General features: G+C 38.2%; 1 protein-coding gene and 1 non-coding gene across 2 annotated transcripts; one reads left to right on the forward strand and one right to left on the reverse strand.

The window, feature by feature from the left end:
• Positions 1 to 246: 246 nt before the first annotated feature.
• Positions 247 to 5,364, forward strand: LOC112750570 (alpha-xylosidase 1). Its single transcript, XM_025799360.3, has 3 exons — positions 247 to 694; positions 883 to 1,556; positions 3,197 to 5,364. Exons 1-3 carry the CDS (start codon positions 474 to 476, stop codon positions 5,059 to 5,061), a joined length of 2,760 nt encoding a protein of 919 aa, XP_025655145.1. The 5' UTR covers positions 247 to 473; the 3' UTR covers positions 5,062 to 5,364.
• An 8,298-nt stretch (positions 5,365 to 13,662) lies between these two features.
• Positions 13,663 to 13,766, reverse strand: LOC112753661 (small nucleolar RNA R71). Its single transcript, XR_003178036.1, has one exon. It is a non-coding gene; the product is annotated as a small nucleolar RNA R71 (small nucleolar RNA).
• Positions 13,767 to 15,145: the final 1,379 nt, after the last annotated feature.

A 15,145-nucleotide genomic window follows, 5' to 3' on the forward strand; every position in this document is an offset into this window, starting at 1 on the left:
TTATTTCTTACATTATTAGATATATTTTAATAAAATTAAAAACAATACTATAAATACAATAACTATAAATATATTTTTATACGAATTAAATGTCTATAAAATATAAATGCATATAAATACTTTATTAGTATATCATTTATTTAAGTATATTTAATTCAATAATTATAATTTTTTTATATTTTTATATAAAAATCTCATCTAATATATATATATATATATATATGGAGAATTGATACATAATTAGTTAACGATTAATTTCTAATATTCATGCAAACTTTAACATAAAACAAAAAACCCACGCCAGAAAAATAACAAAACGAGAAACAAAAACAAAAAGGGAGAGGTAAATTCCTTTTGTGTAAGACACCTCTATTAATTACTCTCAGCTATTATCTATCCAGCTGGTTATTTATACACCCGACCCCGTGGTACTAGTTTCCAGCTCATTACTCTAAACAGTGAGTCAGTGAGCCATGGTTTCTCCCAATCCTTCACTTTTCTTCACTCTTCTTCTGCTCTCTGTAGCAGTGGCCTCTTCTTCTTCTTCTCAGCCTAATGCCACAAGTATCGGCCAAGGCTACCGTCTCATTTCCGTTGAAGAGGCCCCTGACGGTGGCCTTATAGGCCTCCTTCAAGTTAACAAGAAAACCAAAATCTACGGACCTGACATTCCCCTCCTCCGTTTCTACGCCAAGTAAGTTCTTAACAGGTGTTTTTTGTTTATCTTTATTTATTTATTTTTCAAAAACAGTGTGGGAAAGTTTGGCACTGATGAGTCCACTAAAAGTAAAACCACAATGCACTCACATTTCCCTCTTTTACTTGCAAGTTTCCGTTAACTTTCAAACCGTTTTCGTTCTTTTCTTTGTATTTTTCTGGCAGACACGAGACGGATAACCGTTTGAGGGTTCAAATAACCGACGCTACCAAACCAAGATGGGAGGTTCCGTACAACCTTTTACCAAGAGAGCAACCACCGCCATTAACACAAAGCATCGGAAGGAAGTCCATCAAGAACCCCATAACCGTCTCAGAGTACTCTGGCTCCGAGCTTCTCTTAAGCTACACCTCAAACCCGTTCACCTTCGCCGTGAAACGGAAGTCGAACGGCGAAACCCTCTTCGACACAAACTCCCTTTTCAGTTCCCTCGTGTTCAAGGACCAGTACCTTGAGATTTCAACAAAACTTCCGAAAGCCGCTTCTCTTTATGGATTGGGAGAAAACACGCAACCGCACGGGATTAAGCTGTACCCGAGTGACCCTTACACGCTGTACACGACTGATATTTCTGCCATTAACCTCAATGCTGATCTGTACGGGTCGCATCCGGTGTACATGGATCTGAGAAATAACGGCGGTTCTGCTTCGGCGCACGCTGTTTTGCTTCTTAACAGCAATGGAATGGATGTTTTCTATAAAGGGACGTCCTTGACTTACAAGGTCATTGGTGGTGTCTTCGATTTCTACTTCTTTTCGGGACCTTCTCCATTGAATGTTGTTGATCAGTATACTTCCTTCATTGGCAGACCTGCTCCAATGCCTTACTGGGCTTTCGGTATGCTTTTCTTTTCTTTTTTTTTTTTTTAAATAAAAACTCTTTATGCTGTTATCTAGTTTCTGCGTGAATCTCAAAGGTTACGGTTCAAGATGTGGAATTAAGTCAATTAACTATTAATGTAGGATCATACTTACATGAATTCACTAATTAGTTAACGTATTGGATACCAATTCTTCTGCGTACCGGAATGACATATGTATATTTTTCACATAAAATATTTTTCGTTATGACGTAGCGTGTACTAGTTCCATTGCGTACTATGTAACTATGTGCAGGATTGCCTACATTGTACTGTGTGTGGTGATCCTTCTTCAGACCCTGTCTAGCGCACAAGCATATTGTGCATTGGGTTGCTCTTCGTGTTCTTAATGTTCTGTTCCATATGGTGTGCCTCGAGTTAGTGATACTGATAAAGTGAATTCTGATGTCATTTCCTTTTTAGAGGTTATATAATTGAAGAATTTGGAATCTGAAAATGGTCTTACACTAATCAGATGTGAATAAAGATAAGGTGTTATTTTGCTTAGATAATGCCGTCGAAGATCTCATTTTAAATGTGATTATGTGTATATGATTAACAGTGAGTTGCTTAACTGATCTAAGATTTAGGGTTTATAGCATAAATTTCGGATGCATGATGCTTTTGAGAATGCTGAGTAATGATTTTCCCAATTCCCCTGTTTTCTTGATATTGTGACATGTGTGATGCTGTCTCAGAGATTTTTTTGTTCTTAATTATTATTTTTTGTTGTTAGGTCTGCATTATTTTATTATTATGAATCTGACTGTATTAGATGGATCTTGACAAAGATCTTTTTTGGATCTAATAATAGTTGTTGAATTATTTAATGCCTTTTAGGCCCACACAGAAAGATAAGGGTAACACATAAAAAATTGGAAACGCAACTTTACCATATAAAAAAGTTGATAATGTTTGCTATACTTTTGAGACTAGGAGATTGACCTTTATAACATGCATGAATGAAAGCAATCCCTGGGTCCTTTTCAAGGACCATGTTTGCCTACACGTTTATCACGATGCCCATTTTTCTCAAGGAAATATCATGCTCACATAATGTATTAAATGCGACCATAATTAAGATCTTTCTTTCATTTCAATGATATGCTTCCTTCATAGTTGAAATTAGATGTTCATTGACTTATGGTCCCTTCAATCATGTGCATGGAATAAAGGTTGGACTTTGGATTATGTGATATCTAGGTTACTTCGGACTCTTTCATAAGAAATTAAGAACTATTCATGAAGGGTTATGCTTAATCTTTTTATGTTTTCTTTCTACTCTCTACATTTTAAATTAATAGAAGATTTTACTTTTTGGTACATTATAAAAATTAATGTCTATGTATATTAACTAAATGTGTTTAGATAGTTGGTTTTTTTATAAAGCAATAATTATTTGAAACGAAGGATGTAAAATTTAGATTCTAGTTAGAATTTGCCTGAGTTGATTTATCTTTTCACTTTGCTTCAATTACATGTTGCTACTTTTCCATGAATTGATAAGTATCAGTTCCATTGGATTCTTAAGCTTCCAGAACTAGTTGAAAATACAAGCAGTACCTTGAAATTCTATCTCAATTTTTGAACTGATATTCTCAGTCATTTGGTTTTACAGGGTTCCATCAATGCAGATGGGGATATCACAATCTGTCCGTGGTTGAGGATGTTGTTGAAAATTATAAAAAGGCGCAAATCCCACTTGATGTGATATGGAATGATGATGATCACATGGATGGGCACAAGGACTTCACTCTCAATCCAGTAAACTACCCTCGTCCAAAACTCTTAAACTTTTTGGACAGAATACACAAGATTGGCATGAAATACATTGTCATTATTGATCCCGGAATTGCAGTTAACTCCTCTTATGGTGTATATCAAAGGGGTTTAGCAAATGATGTTTTCATCAAGTATGAAGGTGAACCTTTCTTGGCTCAGGTTTGGCCCGGGGCTGTAAATTTTCCTGATTTTCTCAATCCAAAGACAGTTTCTTGGTGGGGTGATGAGGTTCGACGCTTCCATGAACTCGTTCCTGTAGACGGGCTATGGATTGACATGAATGAAGCTTCTAATTTCTGCTCTGGAAAGTGCAAGATTCCTAAGGGAAAGATATGCCCAAGTGGTACAGGGCCTGGATGGATATGCTGCTTGGATTGCAAGAACATCACCAAAACGCGATGGGACGATCCTCCATATAAGATAAACGCCTCAGGAACACAGGTTCCAATCGGCTACAAAACAATAGCAACAAGTGCAGTCCACTATAATGGTGTTCTGGAGTATGATGCTCACAGTCTGTATGGTTTCTCTCAGTCCATTGCAACTCACAAGGCCCTCCAAGGCCTTCAAGGCAAAAGGCCATTCATTTTGTCTCGATCAACTTATGTCGGTTCAGGAAAATACGCTGCGCATTGGACCGGTGACAATCAAGGAACTTGGGAGAATTTGAGGTACTCAATATCCACAATGCTCAATTTCGGTATATTTGGGGTGCCAATGGTGGGTTCAGATATATGTGGATTCTATCCACAACCAACTGAAGAGCTTTGCAATAGGTGGATTGAAGTTGGTGCTTTCTATCCTTTTTCAAGGGATCATGCCAACTATTACTCCCCTAGACAGGAGCTTTACCAATGGGAGTCGGTAGCGCAATCTGCAAGAAATGCTTTGGGTATAAGGTATAAGTTATTGCCATATCTCTACACCTTGAGCTATGAGGCTCATGTCAGTGGAACCCCAATTGCCAGGCCTCTTTTCTTCTCATTTCCGACGTACACCGAGTGTTACGGCCTTAGCACCCAGTTCTTGCTAGGAAGCAGTCTCATGATCTCTCCAGTGCTAGAACAGGGGAAAACACAAGTCAAAGCACTCTTCCCTCCTGGAAGCTGGTATAGTTTGCTTGATTGGACAAGCACTATCTCGTCGAAGAATGGAGTCTATGTCACCCTTGATGCGCCGCTGCATGTGGTAAATGTGCATTTATACCAGAATGCCATTCTTCCAATGCAGCGGGGCGGAATGCTATCAAAGGAAGCAAGAACAACACCCTTCACGCTTGTTGTCGCCTTCCCGGCAGGGGCAACACAAGGAGAAGCTAAAGGGAACCTTTACCTTGATGAGGACGAACAGCCGGAGATGCAACTCGGAAATGGCTACTCAACTTATGTTGATTTCCAGGCTACTGTCAAGCAAGGTGCTGTGAAAGTTTGGTCAGAGGTCCAAGAGGGCAAGTTTGCTTTAGATAAAGGTTTCACCATTGAAGCCATATCTGTGCTGGGATTAGATGGAAGCGGAGTAATATCTGAAGTTGAGATAGATGGAAAGCCGTTGATGAGTGTCACAAACGCCACTGTTAGTACGTCGCAGCATGTGCACTTGGATGGTGAGAATAATGGCGAAAGTAAGATAATCATGGTAGGGTTGACAGGCTTGAACATCCCTGTAGGTAGAAACTTTGCTATGACCTGGAAAATGGGATAATTATAGGTTCCAGGTTGTGTCATCTTATTTGTTACTTTAGAAATTTCCTGCTTTCTTTTGTTTTTTTTGTGGCTATAATTGTTTGGCGTTGTTGAGGGAGAAGAGATGAGCTAGAATCACGTTCCTCCTTTTTCCATTTTAACAAGTCTTGGCAACAAGGCTTGTGGTTGAAACCTGAGTGTAATGTGAAAGTGCTTTGAGTGAGTTTTAGATTTATCTTGCCTTTGAGGCTGTTATTGAAATCCTACAACCTCCAATTATACCATAATAAATAAATTCGGAAAAAATTATCTACCGTGTAAATCTAGCCGAAGCATCCAGATTCCAGTTATTATTTAGAAAAAATACAAAGTGAAACATAACAAGCCTATATTGCAGATTTCCACTTTGGGATATCTCACCAATTTTGCTTCCATATTCAAATATCTTAGTTGTATGGTTTTACCTAATAATATACTTATTAGGTTATTTATATATGTCTCCAACAAAAAAAAAAAAAAAAATTTTTAGATGAGGCATTGAGGCTTATGTATGCAAGTGTATATATATATAGCACTCCACCGCTAGAGGGTCGTGTAATTAATGCTGATGGGTATCAGACACTACTTGATGGCCCACAGGCAAGTGTTTAGACCATCTTCACTGAATAATTCATTTCAGTCTTTGTTTATGACCTACGTGTTATAAAAAGTAATTCCACATCAGTTTTTGCGTCATAAACAGTAAATAGAAATTTAAAGTATTTTTCTCTTTTCTATTAAGAGAAACTAACTTTAGTTTCTATTGTGGTCCCACTAAATTAATTAATTAAAATACTTAAAATTAATATAATTATTTTTTTAATAATATTATTTAAATTTATAAATTTAAAAATAATTCACTATTAAAAGATATTAATATTAAAAAAATTCATATATAACAATAATACATAATATATAATTTGATATTACACTAATTTGTAAAATTACTCAATACAAAGAAAATCATAATTAAGCTCTATAGTTGACCACAAGCATTGTGAAATTGTCATATGTGTTCACTTAAGTCCTCTTTCAATTGTCTATGTTGCTGCCTATTTCGAAGTTGGGCATTTCTTTGGAGAAATTGATGGTATAGTGCAAAATCTTCCTTTCCCAACTGAGGTTGTGATAAGCCATTTTTGACATCGTCATACTCTAAGCCTTGAGCAAAATTTCCTGCATAAGTGTCTCTTTCATCCTCAACAATTATATTATGTAATATAATACAAGCTCTTATTATATTGGCAAGCTTTTTCTTTTTCCAAAAGAGAGCTGAACCACGTATAATTGCAAAGCGTGCTTGCAACACTCCGAATGCTCGCTCCATCTTTTCTTTGTCTTTCTTGGTATTGTGCAAATAACTTGCGTTTCTCCTCTTTTGGCTTTGAGATTGATTTGACAAATGTGGCCTATTCAGGATAAATACCATCTGCTAAATAGTATCCCATAGTATAATTATTACCACTAGTAGTATAATTTACCTCTGGAGCACGGTCATTTAGAATATCATCAAACATTGGAGAACGATCTAACACATTGATAACGTTATTTGAACCAGAAACTCCAAAGAACGCATGCCATATCCAAAAGTCTGAAGATGCTACAACCTCAAGTACTATGGTTGCAACCCCACGATAACCACTCATGTACATACCTTTCCACGCCTTTGGACAATTTTTCCATTCCCAAATGCATGCAGTCAGTGCTACCCAACATGCCAGGAAAGCCACAACCCTCCGCCATTTGTAGCAGGCATCGTACATCATTTGGATTTGGTTTTCGCAAGTATTCATCCTCGAACACCGAAATGACACCTTCAACAAATTTTTCCAAGCATTCAATTGTAGTGCTCTCGCCTATGCGCACATAATCATCAACAGCATCAGCTGCTATGCCATATGCTAACATCCATATCGCAGCGGTGCATTTTGGGAGTGGTGACAAGCCTTTTCTTCTAGTTGCATCAACCCTCTGTTGGAAATATGGATAGACGTTTGAGAGAGCGTCTACTATCCGAAGGAACACATGTCTTCTCATTCGAAATCTCCGTCGAAAAATGTCAGCATTATACACCAGTTCATCTGCAAAGTAATCTTGGGAAAGGCGATCATGTCCTGCTTCTCGATCTCTGTTGATCCATCTATGAGGAGTTGGGATAGAGCTTCTATCGATATCTTCTTCTTCTAAATCTTTGAATAAACACTCATCAATCCAATTATCTATGAGTATGTTATCTTGCCGTCTTCTTTTGCCATACAAAGCCTCATTAAACATATCATCAAAATTTCTAGCCATATCTTGAAATGTAATTTTTAGTACTCTTTCGAGGTGAGAAAGAGCTGAAATGGAGTTGTATAGTCATTGATAGTCAATATTTATAAGTGTGTCTGCAACAACTACCTACTTTACAACCGCTAGTTTTACAACGGCTACTTAATGGCTAGTTTTGCAACGACTACTTAACGGTCACTTTCATGAACAATAACGGCACAATAACATTGACTAATTTGAAAAGTTACATCAGAAATGAATAAAACATACTACATTACATACCAGTAATACGCAATAAAAATAAGAACATACTACGTAACTCTACAAATACAAGGAATTATTAAGTAAACCACTTCGCAATTATTTTCTCACATGCAATCTCATGAAGAGCTCGTCGTTTTTCACTCATTGTAGACGTGTCAGCATTAAGTATTTGCATATCCATTTTCCTTTCAATTTCCTTAGCCATCCTTTCCATTTTCCTTTCTTTTGCATTTATCTCCATTTCTTTAATATACCTCTGAGTTTGTAATTCCTGTTCTTTCATTGCCGCTTGAGTTTGTAATTCTTGTTCTGTCATTTCCGCTTGAATTTGTAACTCCTTTTCTTTCATTGCCATAATCTTTGCTCTATGTGCCCTCTCCTCTCTTCTTTCTTTTTCCCTATCCATTAGTTCCTTTTCTCTAACATTCTTAATATCTTCCATGAGAGATAGTTTTTTAATAATCGATGATTTCTTTTCGCTAAGATCTTCAGACATTTGTGCTTTTCCTTTACCTTTTTGCTTGCTCTTCTTTGATCGTTGTGGGCGAACGGGAGAGTCCACACTGGGTTCGTCTGCCAACGGTGTATCTGGGTTTGATGAGGATGAGTATGCTCCAGTTGCACTAACATTGGTTCTCTTTGAGCCTCCACTCTGTGTAGGTAGTTGGCTTCTCCATTTTTGCTCCAAATGAAGCATGTTCCAATGCCTCTCAAAAGTGAATTTTTGACCATAATTTGTGGAATAAAGTTTATAGGCCAACTCCTTTATATCATCAGCGTTCGAACCACTCCTTATGTTTCGACTAGCTTGATCGTAGCAACCAGCAAATTGTGCAACAGCCTTGTTGATCTTATACCATCATTTCTTACATGCAACTACCCCCTTGTCATGTCGGAGCAAAATTCTACACAGTAGCTGTGAATTTGACTCCAAAATTTTCACCCTTTTGATCGGTACCAACTATAGGGTCAGTTGAAATATTTAACCATGCACTGATCATCATCTCATCCTCTTTGCAATGCCAGTGTTGAATACTATCTTGCCTCCGATCCTCAATATCATCATCATTGAGGTCGATAGCATCTAATCCACGAGGGCTGGAAAAATCTGAATATTACGAATTTGGACTAGATTGTATCGGAGTCTGAGAGGGTGGGTTAGAAGAGCCACCAACACCAGATGAGTTATGTTTTGATGCACTGAATTGAGTTGGAAATGGCAAAGATGTTGGAGTAATATTTCCGATAGATGGGTTTGTTATATCGAAAATAATATTTTCGATAAAGATATTATTGAACTCTTTGACAAGCCAATGTTCGACAAGAATAGGCTTCAATCATTCCCAAGTACCAAAAAATATTTCGATCAACCTCCAAATACATGTTAGAATTAACTTTGGATGGGAGCCAATGAGGTACTCCGTTAGGTACTCTCTATTAATCGATTGACGCAAATATGCAAATCGAAGAGGCAGACTCGACGGAGGTCAGTGGATCGAAGAAGAGGTTACTGGTGTCGAAGATGGTAGACAGAAAACCGAATCAAAGGCAAAAGTTTCAATCTCTAAAATAATTTGTTAGTTGAAAAAAGAAGTGAAGATTAACTACATAGGATTCATCGAAGATGGTCAATCGATGAAGGAGAGGATTTTGATCGACTAAGACTCATCAAGAAAGAGTGAAGCAATCGAAGAAGTGAAAAAGTTAATAAGTGAAGATGGTTAGTGGCAGTTACAGACGACACTCAAGGAGAGCGGGAACAGTTATTCAAGGATTAACGTACGTGGAAGTTATATCTGAATTTGATTGAAGACTTCTATAAATACGTGAAAGATCGAAAGAACAAAGGTTGGAATCTTTTCAGAGAAAACACTCACACTCACTCACATCCCCAGTGACTTTCTGAGTCAATCAAGAGTCTTTTTCTTTGAAGAGTTCCTTCCATGTCTTTACTTTTCATTTAAATTCCTGGCAACTTTCCTTTTCATGCAATTTATCTTCTTTGCAATGTCATTTCGATTCCTTTAAATTCAGCAACTTTTACCCTTTCCAGTCTTTACTTTTTAATTTGCCCTTTACTTTTCCAAACACTTTTCCTTTTTGTAATTTTATTTCCCTTTTTATTCAAGTCATTTAAATTTTATTGTTCATTTCGAATTTTTGCAAAGCTTGGTTTCCTTCTTCTTCGTCATTGTCAAAGACATGGATTTTGATGCAAATAAAACTGGTACTCACAAAGAGAAGTATGTTTCGCTTCCAGACCACTAGATATGAACCACTCTCGATTTTGCTAAAAATCGACAAAACAAATTGGCACGCCCGGTAGGACAGTTTTAAAATTTATTTGTGTCAAAATTTGTTGCTTTCAACTGTTGCATTATGCATGTAGTGTTGATATTTGATGCATGCGATTAAGAAGTGGTATAATTATTACCATGTCTGTCAAAGTTTTAAATGGCAATGCAGAAATAAGTAATAATGCCCCAATAACTGCTACACAAACTTCTGCAAATTTGATTTCACATGCAGAGTATAATTCTGGGGAGAATATTGCAGTTATTATTGCAAGTGTTGATGGTAGTGGGCAAAATCCACGCCCTAGGATCACCCCAGTGCAGAATCAACCACAAATAACTGTAGGTTGGCCTCCATTTGGCCTTCCTCCTGGCTGTACGCCTCCTATGAGCAGTTACACATTTCCAGTCAGATATGGAAATGTGGCAGGTATGGTTTCTAACCAACCTTCTTTTTCATATCCCGACGTTAATCGAGATTACTGATGCCAAGGCATCATGGACTAGTTTCACTAGCAATTTTCTGTTAGTTTTAGTTGTTTTATGCATTTTCTTGAGCTTAAAGTAACCAAAAATGGTTAAATGAAGAACAAAGCAATAAATCATTCAACATGTAGATTTTTATGCAAATTCCATGAGTTTTTAGTTATATTATTTGAATGCTATGAATGGAAGATTTCTCATGAAACTTTGCAAGACTTTGATGCAATTGTTTGGATGATTTCAGGGAAGAAGAGGCTAAGCAAGGAAGCAAGAAAATCAATAAAGGAAGCTTGAATATCACATGTGGAGTTTAAGTTCCAGTTTAAGCTTAAACTGGAGCTTAAACGCCAAAATCATGAAGAATAAGAAATGCTGGGATTGAAGTTTAACCTCCAGTTTGACCTCAAACTGGAGGTTAAACGCCAGAATGATAGGCCTCACTTAAGGAGCATTCCACGTTTAACCTCCAGTTTGAGTCAAACTGGAGGTTAAACGCCAGAATGAGTATGACACCAGGGAGGAGTTCCACGTTTAACCTCCAGTTTGACCTCAAACTGGAGGTTAAACGCCAGAACCAGGAAGAGTACCAGGGGCCATTCCACGTTTAAGCTCCAGTTTGACTCAAACTGGAGCTTAAACGTGTTCGACGTTTTCTTTCACTCCAGGGTTGCTCTCTCCACCTCCACGTTTAACCTCCAGTTTGACCCCAAACTGGAGGTTAAACGTGTTCGACACCTCCAGGGCCACCATTCCAAGCTTCCACGTTTAACCTCCAGTTTGACCTCAAACTGGAGGTTAAACGTGTTCGACCTCCAGTAAGCTTCCACCCTTTTCCACGTTTAACCTCCAGTTTGACCTCAAACTGGAGGTTAAACGTGTTCGACCTCCAGGATGCCTCATTCCTTTTCCACGTTTAACCTCCAGTTTAACCTTAAACTGGAGGTTAAACGTGTTCGACTACATTACTCTCCAGGGCTACCATTCTTCCATTTCCACGTTTAAGCTTCAGTTTAACCTTAAACTGAAGCTTAAACGTGCTTCTACAAAAGGCCTCACTGGAAGTGTCTGGCGTTTAAGCTGCAGTTTAAGCTTAAACTGCAACTTAAACGCCACTCTTGGAAAAGGTTTCTGGGCCAAAAATATTGTGGTTTAAGTTAGTCTTTGAGCACAAATATTAACTTAAACTCACTTTGGTATGAAACCCAATTGAATATCATGGTTTATGGGATTGGGCCTGAAGGATTGATGAGTTTGAAATCTCAATTTATTGAGTCATGTGTCATTATTTGATTATCACTAAATTGGCTCAATGAAATGTACAGAATTTGGATCAACAACCTCATCAACATTATGGATCATAAACCCAAGGCAAAAGGAAAGCAAGGAGAGGCCTCAAAGCCCAAGAAGCACAACTGAAGCTCAATATAGAAAGTGTATAAATAGGATAGAATTGAAGTTAGAAAGGAATTTGGACTTTCACTTTTAGCCAGTTTTCCTTTTCTTTGTAATTGAATTCAGAGCTATGATTCACTAAACCCCCTTTCATTGGGTTAGGGAGCTCTATTGTAATTCAATGAATCAATAATAGTTTATCTTCTTCTTCAATCTTTTCTCTTGAATTTTGTTAGAAAGCTTCTCGATCTAATTCCATTGAGTAGTTGTCTTGGGAAAGAAGCTACTCATACTTGGAATCCTTCGGAGCCTTGGGAAAGGAATGGAGGATTCATGCTAGAGAAGCTTTCTCACAGTGGATTGGATTGGGGTTTGGATGGATATTGTGACATGTAATCCTACCAAATTGTGGTTCATGAAATTGTGTGGTATAATCAGTGACCAAGCATCATCTCTTCTTATGAACATTTAAACCAAGGGATTGGGAATTTGTTTGTTTTTAGAGAGCATTGGTGAGCCAAGGAATTGGGATCCAATCATATAAGATTGCCAAGCAAAATTCAATGAATGCATTGGTTGAGGAAGAGATTTACATGTTTTGATTCGGAGATTTCAATATCTCCTAAACCCAATGAATTCCCCATTTCTGATTTCCACTTTCTCTTTACATTCTGCAATTCAATTCTTGCAATCATCCCCATTCCCTTTTAATTTCAGCAATTTACATTCTGCTCTTGAATTCATGCAAATTTAAGATTCAGCCATTTAATTTTCTTGTCATTTACTTTTCCCGCCAATTTTACATTCCGCAATTCTCATCTCAAATATTGATTCCGCTCAACTAGAACACACTTCTAATCCGAATTGCTCACTCAACCAATCCTTGTGGGATTCGACCTCACTCTATTGTGAGTTTTTACTTGACGATGATAACCGGTGCACTTGCCGGAAGGAATTTTGCCGATCGTGCAATTTCCTAAATCGTAGCATAACACGTTTATGCGCATCAAGTTTATGGCGCCGTTGCCGGGGATTGGTTTTCGATTGACAATTCTCAAATTGGAAGCTAACTAGATTGAGCAATTTTCTCTTGCTTTGTTAATTCTGTTCTAGATATTTGTTGAATTTTAATTTCTGCACTTGGTTACATGCTTTCTTTCTTTACGCCTTTAGATTCATGCAACTAACTCACTGACTCACTAACTGTTTGATTTAATTCCTCAATTGATCTAACCATACTCTTTCATTAACCAAGAGTATTTCACTTGTTTGTGTTTGAGCTGTGTTCTTGTATGACAGGTAGGAGAGGAGAGACATCAACTCCTCCGTATACCGAACCAGAGAGGACCCTTCATAGACTTAGAAGGGAAGCAAGAGGGAAGAGAGTAGTGGGAGAAGAGGAATCTGAAGGAGAATCTGAGGACAATTTTGAGGAAGCTTTAGATCTCAACATGGATAGAGAAGTTCACAACCATGAGAGAGCTGATGGAAACAATGCCATCCCTGAGAGGAGGGTTTTGAGTTCATACATAAACCCAACCTCAGGGAATTGTGGTAGTAGCATCCAGAAACCACCCATTCAGGCCAACAATTTTGAGCTCAAGCCACAGCTAATATCATTGGTGGAAAATCATTGTTCCTTTGGAGGAAGTGCTAATGAAGACCCAAACCAACATCTCACAAAATTCTTGAGAATTTGTGACACTGTGAAGTCCAATGGAGTCCAGGAAGATGCCTATAAACTGCTCTTGTTCCCATTTTCACTTAGGGACAAAGCAGCTAAGTGGCTGGAATCATTCCCAAGGGGGAGTCTAACAACATGGGATGAGGTGGAAAGCAAGTTTCTGGCACGTTTCTACCCTCCACAAAAGGTCAATAGGCTTCGATCTGAGGTCCAGACTTTTAGACAACAAGATGGTGAAACTCTCTACGAGGCATGGGAGAGATTCAAGGACTTGACAAGGAAATGCCCACCAAACATGTTCCATGATTGGGTGCAACTGCACATCTTCTATGATGGGCTCTCTTATGAATCAAGGAAGGCTGTAGACCATTCATCAGGAGGTTCATTGAACAGGAAAAAGACTGTGGAAGAAGCCATTGAAGTGATTGAGACAGTGGCTGAGAATGAGTACTACTATGCATCAGAAAGGCACAACACTAAGGGAGTCATGGAACTGAACCAGGTTGATACAATTCTAGCCCAAAACAAGGTGTTTGCCAAGCAACTAGCAGAACTCACCAGGCAATTAGAAACAAAGCAAGTGGCTGCAATCCACACACAAGATCAAGAGGAAGTAGGCATTGAAGGAAGTGATTGGGAAGAGGCCAATTATGTGGGAAACCAACAAAGGCAATCATATGATCCACATTCCAATACTTACAACCCAGGCTGGAGAAACCACCCAAACTTTGGGTGGGGAAACCAACAAACCCAACCACAAAACCACAAACCTTACAACCACAACCAACATAACAATTCCACATACCAAAACTCCAACCAAAGATCATACCAAGCCACACAAAACACTTACCCCCAATCATCATACCATGACCAAAGTAATCAACCTACCCAACCCAATCCGAACCAACAATTTCAAGATCAATTAAACCGGATTGAAGGAATGATGGCAACCATGAGTCAAGACATAATTGAATTGAAAAGCTTCAGGGATGATGTGAGGACTACCTTAAGAAACCATGGTGAAAAACTCAAATGGATGGAATGTCTGGTAGGAGAGCTATCTCGACAGGCCCCAAAATCAACTGCAGTGTTCCCTAGTGACACAGAAAAGAATCCTAAAGGGGAACAAAAGAGAGTAAGATGGGAAGAATGCAAGGCCATCACCTTATTGAAGGAAGTCTCAGAAGAAGAAGGAATCAGGCCCTCAGAGCATGAACCGGAAATCTTGAAAGAAGGTGTGGAAGAAGTTAAGCAGGAAGGTGGAACTGAGCAAGCCAAGGAACTGCAAAAAGGCATGATGGAAATATACCAACCAAAAGCACCATTTCCTGAAAGGTTAGGAGGAGGTGAAAAAAAGAAAACCTATTCAAGGTTTCTAGAGACATTTAACTCTCTTCATGTCAATATTCCTTTTCTTGAGATTCTTCATCAAATGCCCACACACATCAAGTATTTAAAGGAATTGTTAAGCAAGAAAAGAGTTTTGAAGGGAGGACAAACTGTAACAATGAACAAAGAATGCAGTGCTCTCATCAAGAAGGACACCCTCTCTAAGAAAACGGACCCAGGAAGTTTTCATATCACTTGCATCATTGGGGAAACAAAAATTGACAGAGGATTCTGTGATCTAGGAGCTAGCATAAATGTGATGCCTCTAACTCTTATGAAGAGGCTAC

This window comes from Arachis hypogaea, chromosome 15, assembly GCF_003086295.3.
Source record: "Arachis hypogaea cultivar Tifrunner chromosome 15, arahy.Tifrunner.gnm2.J5K5, whole genome shotgun sequence".
NCBI classification, from domain to species: domain Eukaryota; kingdom Viridiplantae; phylum Streptophyta; class Magnoliopsida; order Fabales; family Fabaceae; genus Arachis; species Arachis hypogaea.

What these genes read in the sequence shown, in the direction of transcription:
- LOC112750570 (XM_025799360.3), top strand. Translation starts at nt 474, where the DNA reads ATGGTTTCTCCCAATCCTTCACTTTTCTTCACTCTTCTTCTGCTCTCT. An exon ending in CTCCTCCGTTTCTACGCCAA is followed by an intron (nt 695 to 882) that starts GTAAGTTCTTAA and finishes TTTTTCTGGCAG; the next exon opens with ACACGAGACGGATAACCGTT. An exon ending in AATGCCTTACTGGGCTTTCG is followed by an intron (nt 1,557 to 3,196) that starts GTATGCTTTTCT and finishes TTGGTTTTACAG; the next exon opens with GGTTCCATCAATGCAGATGG.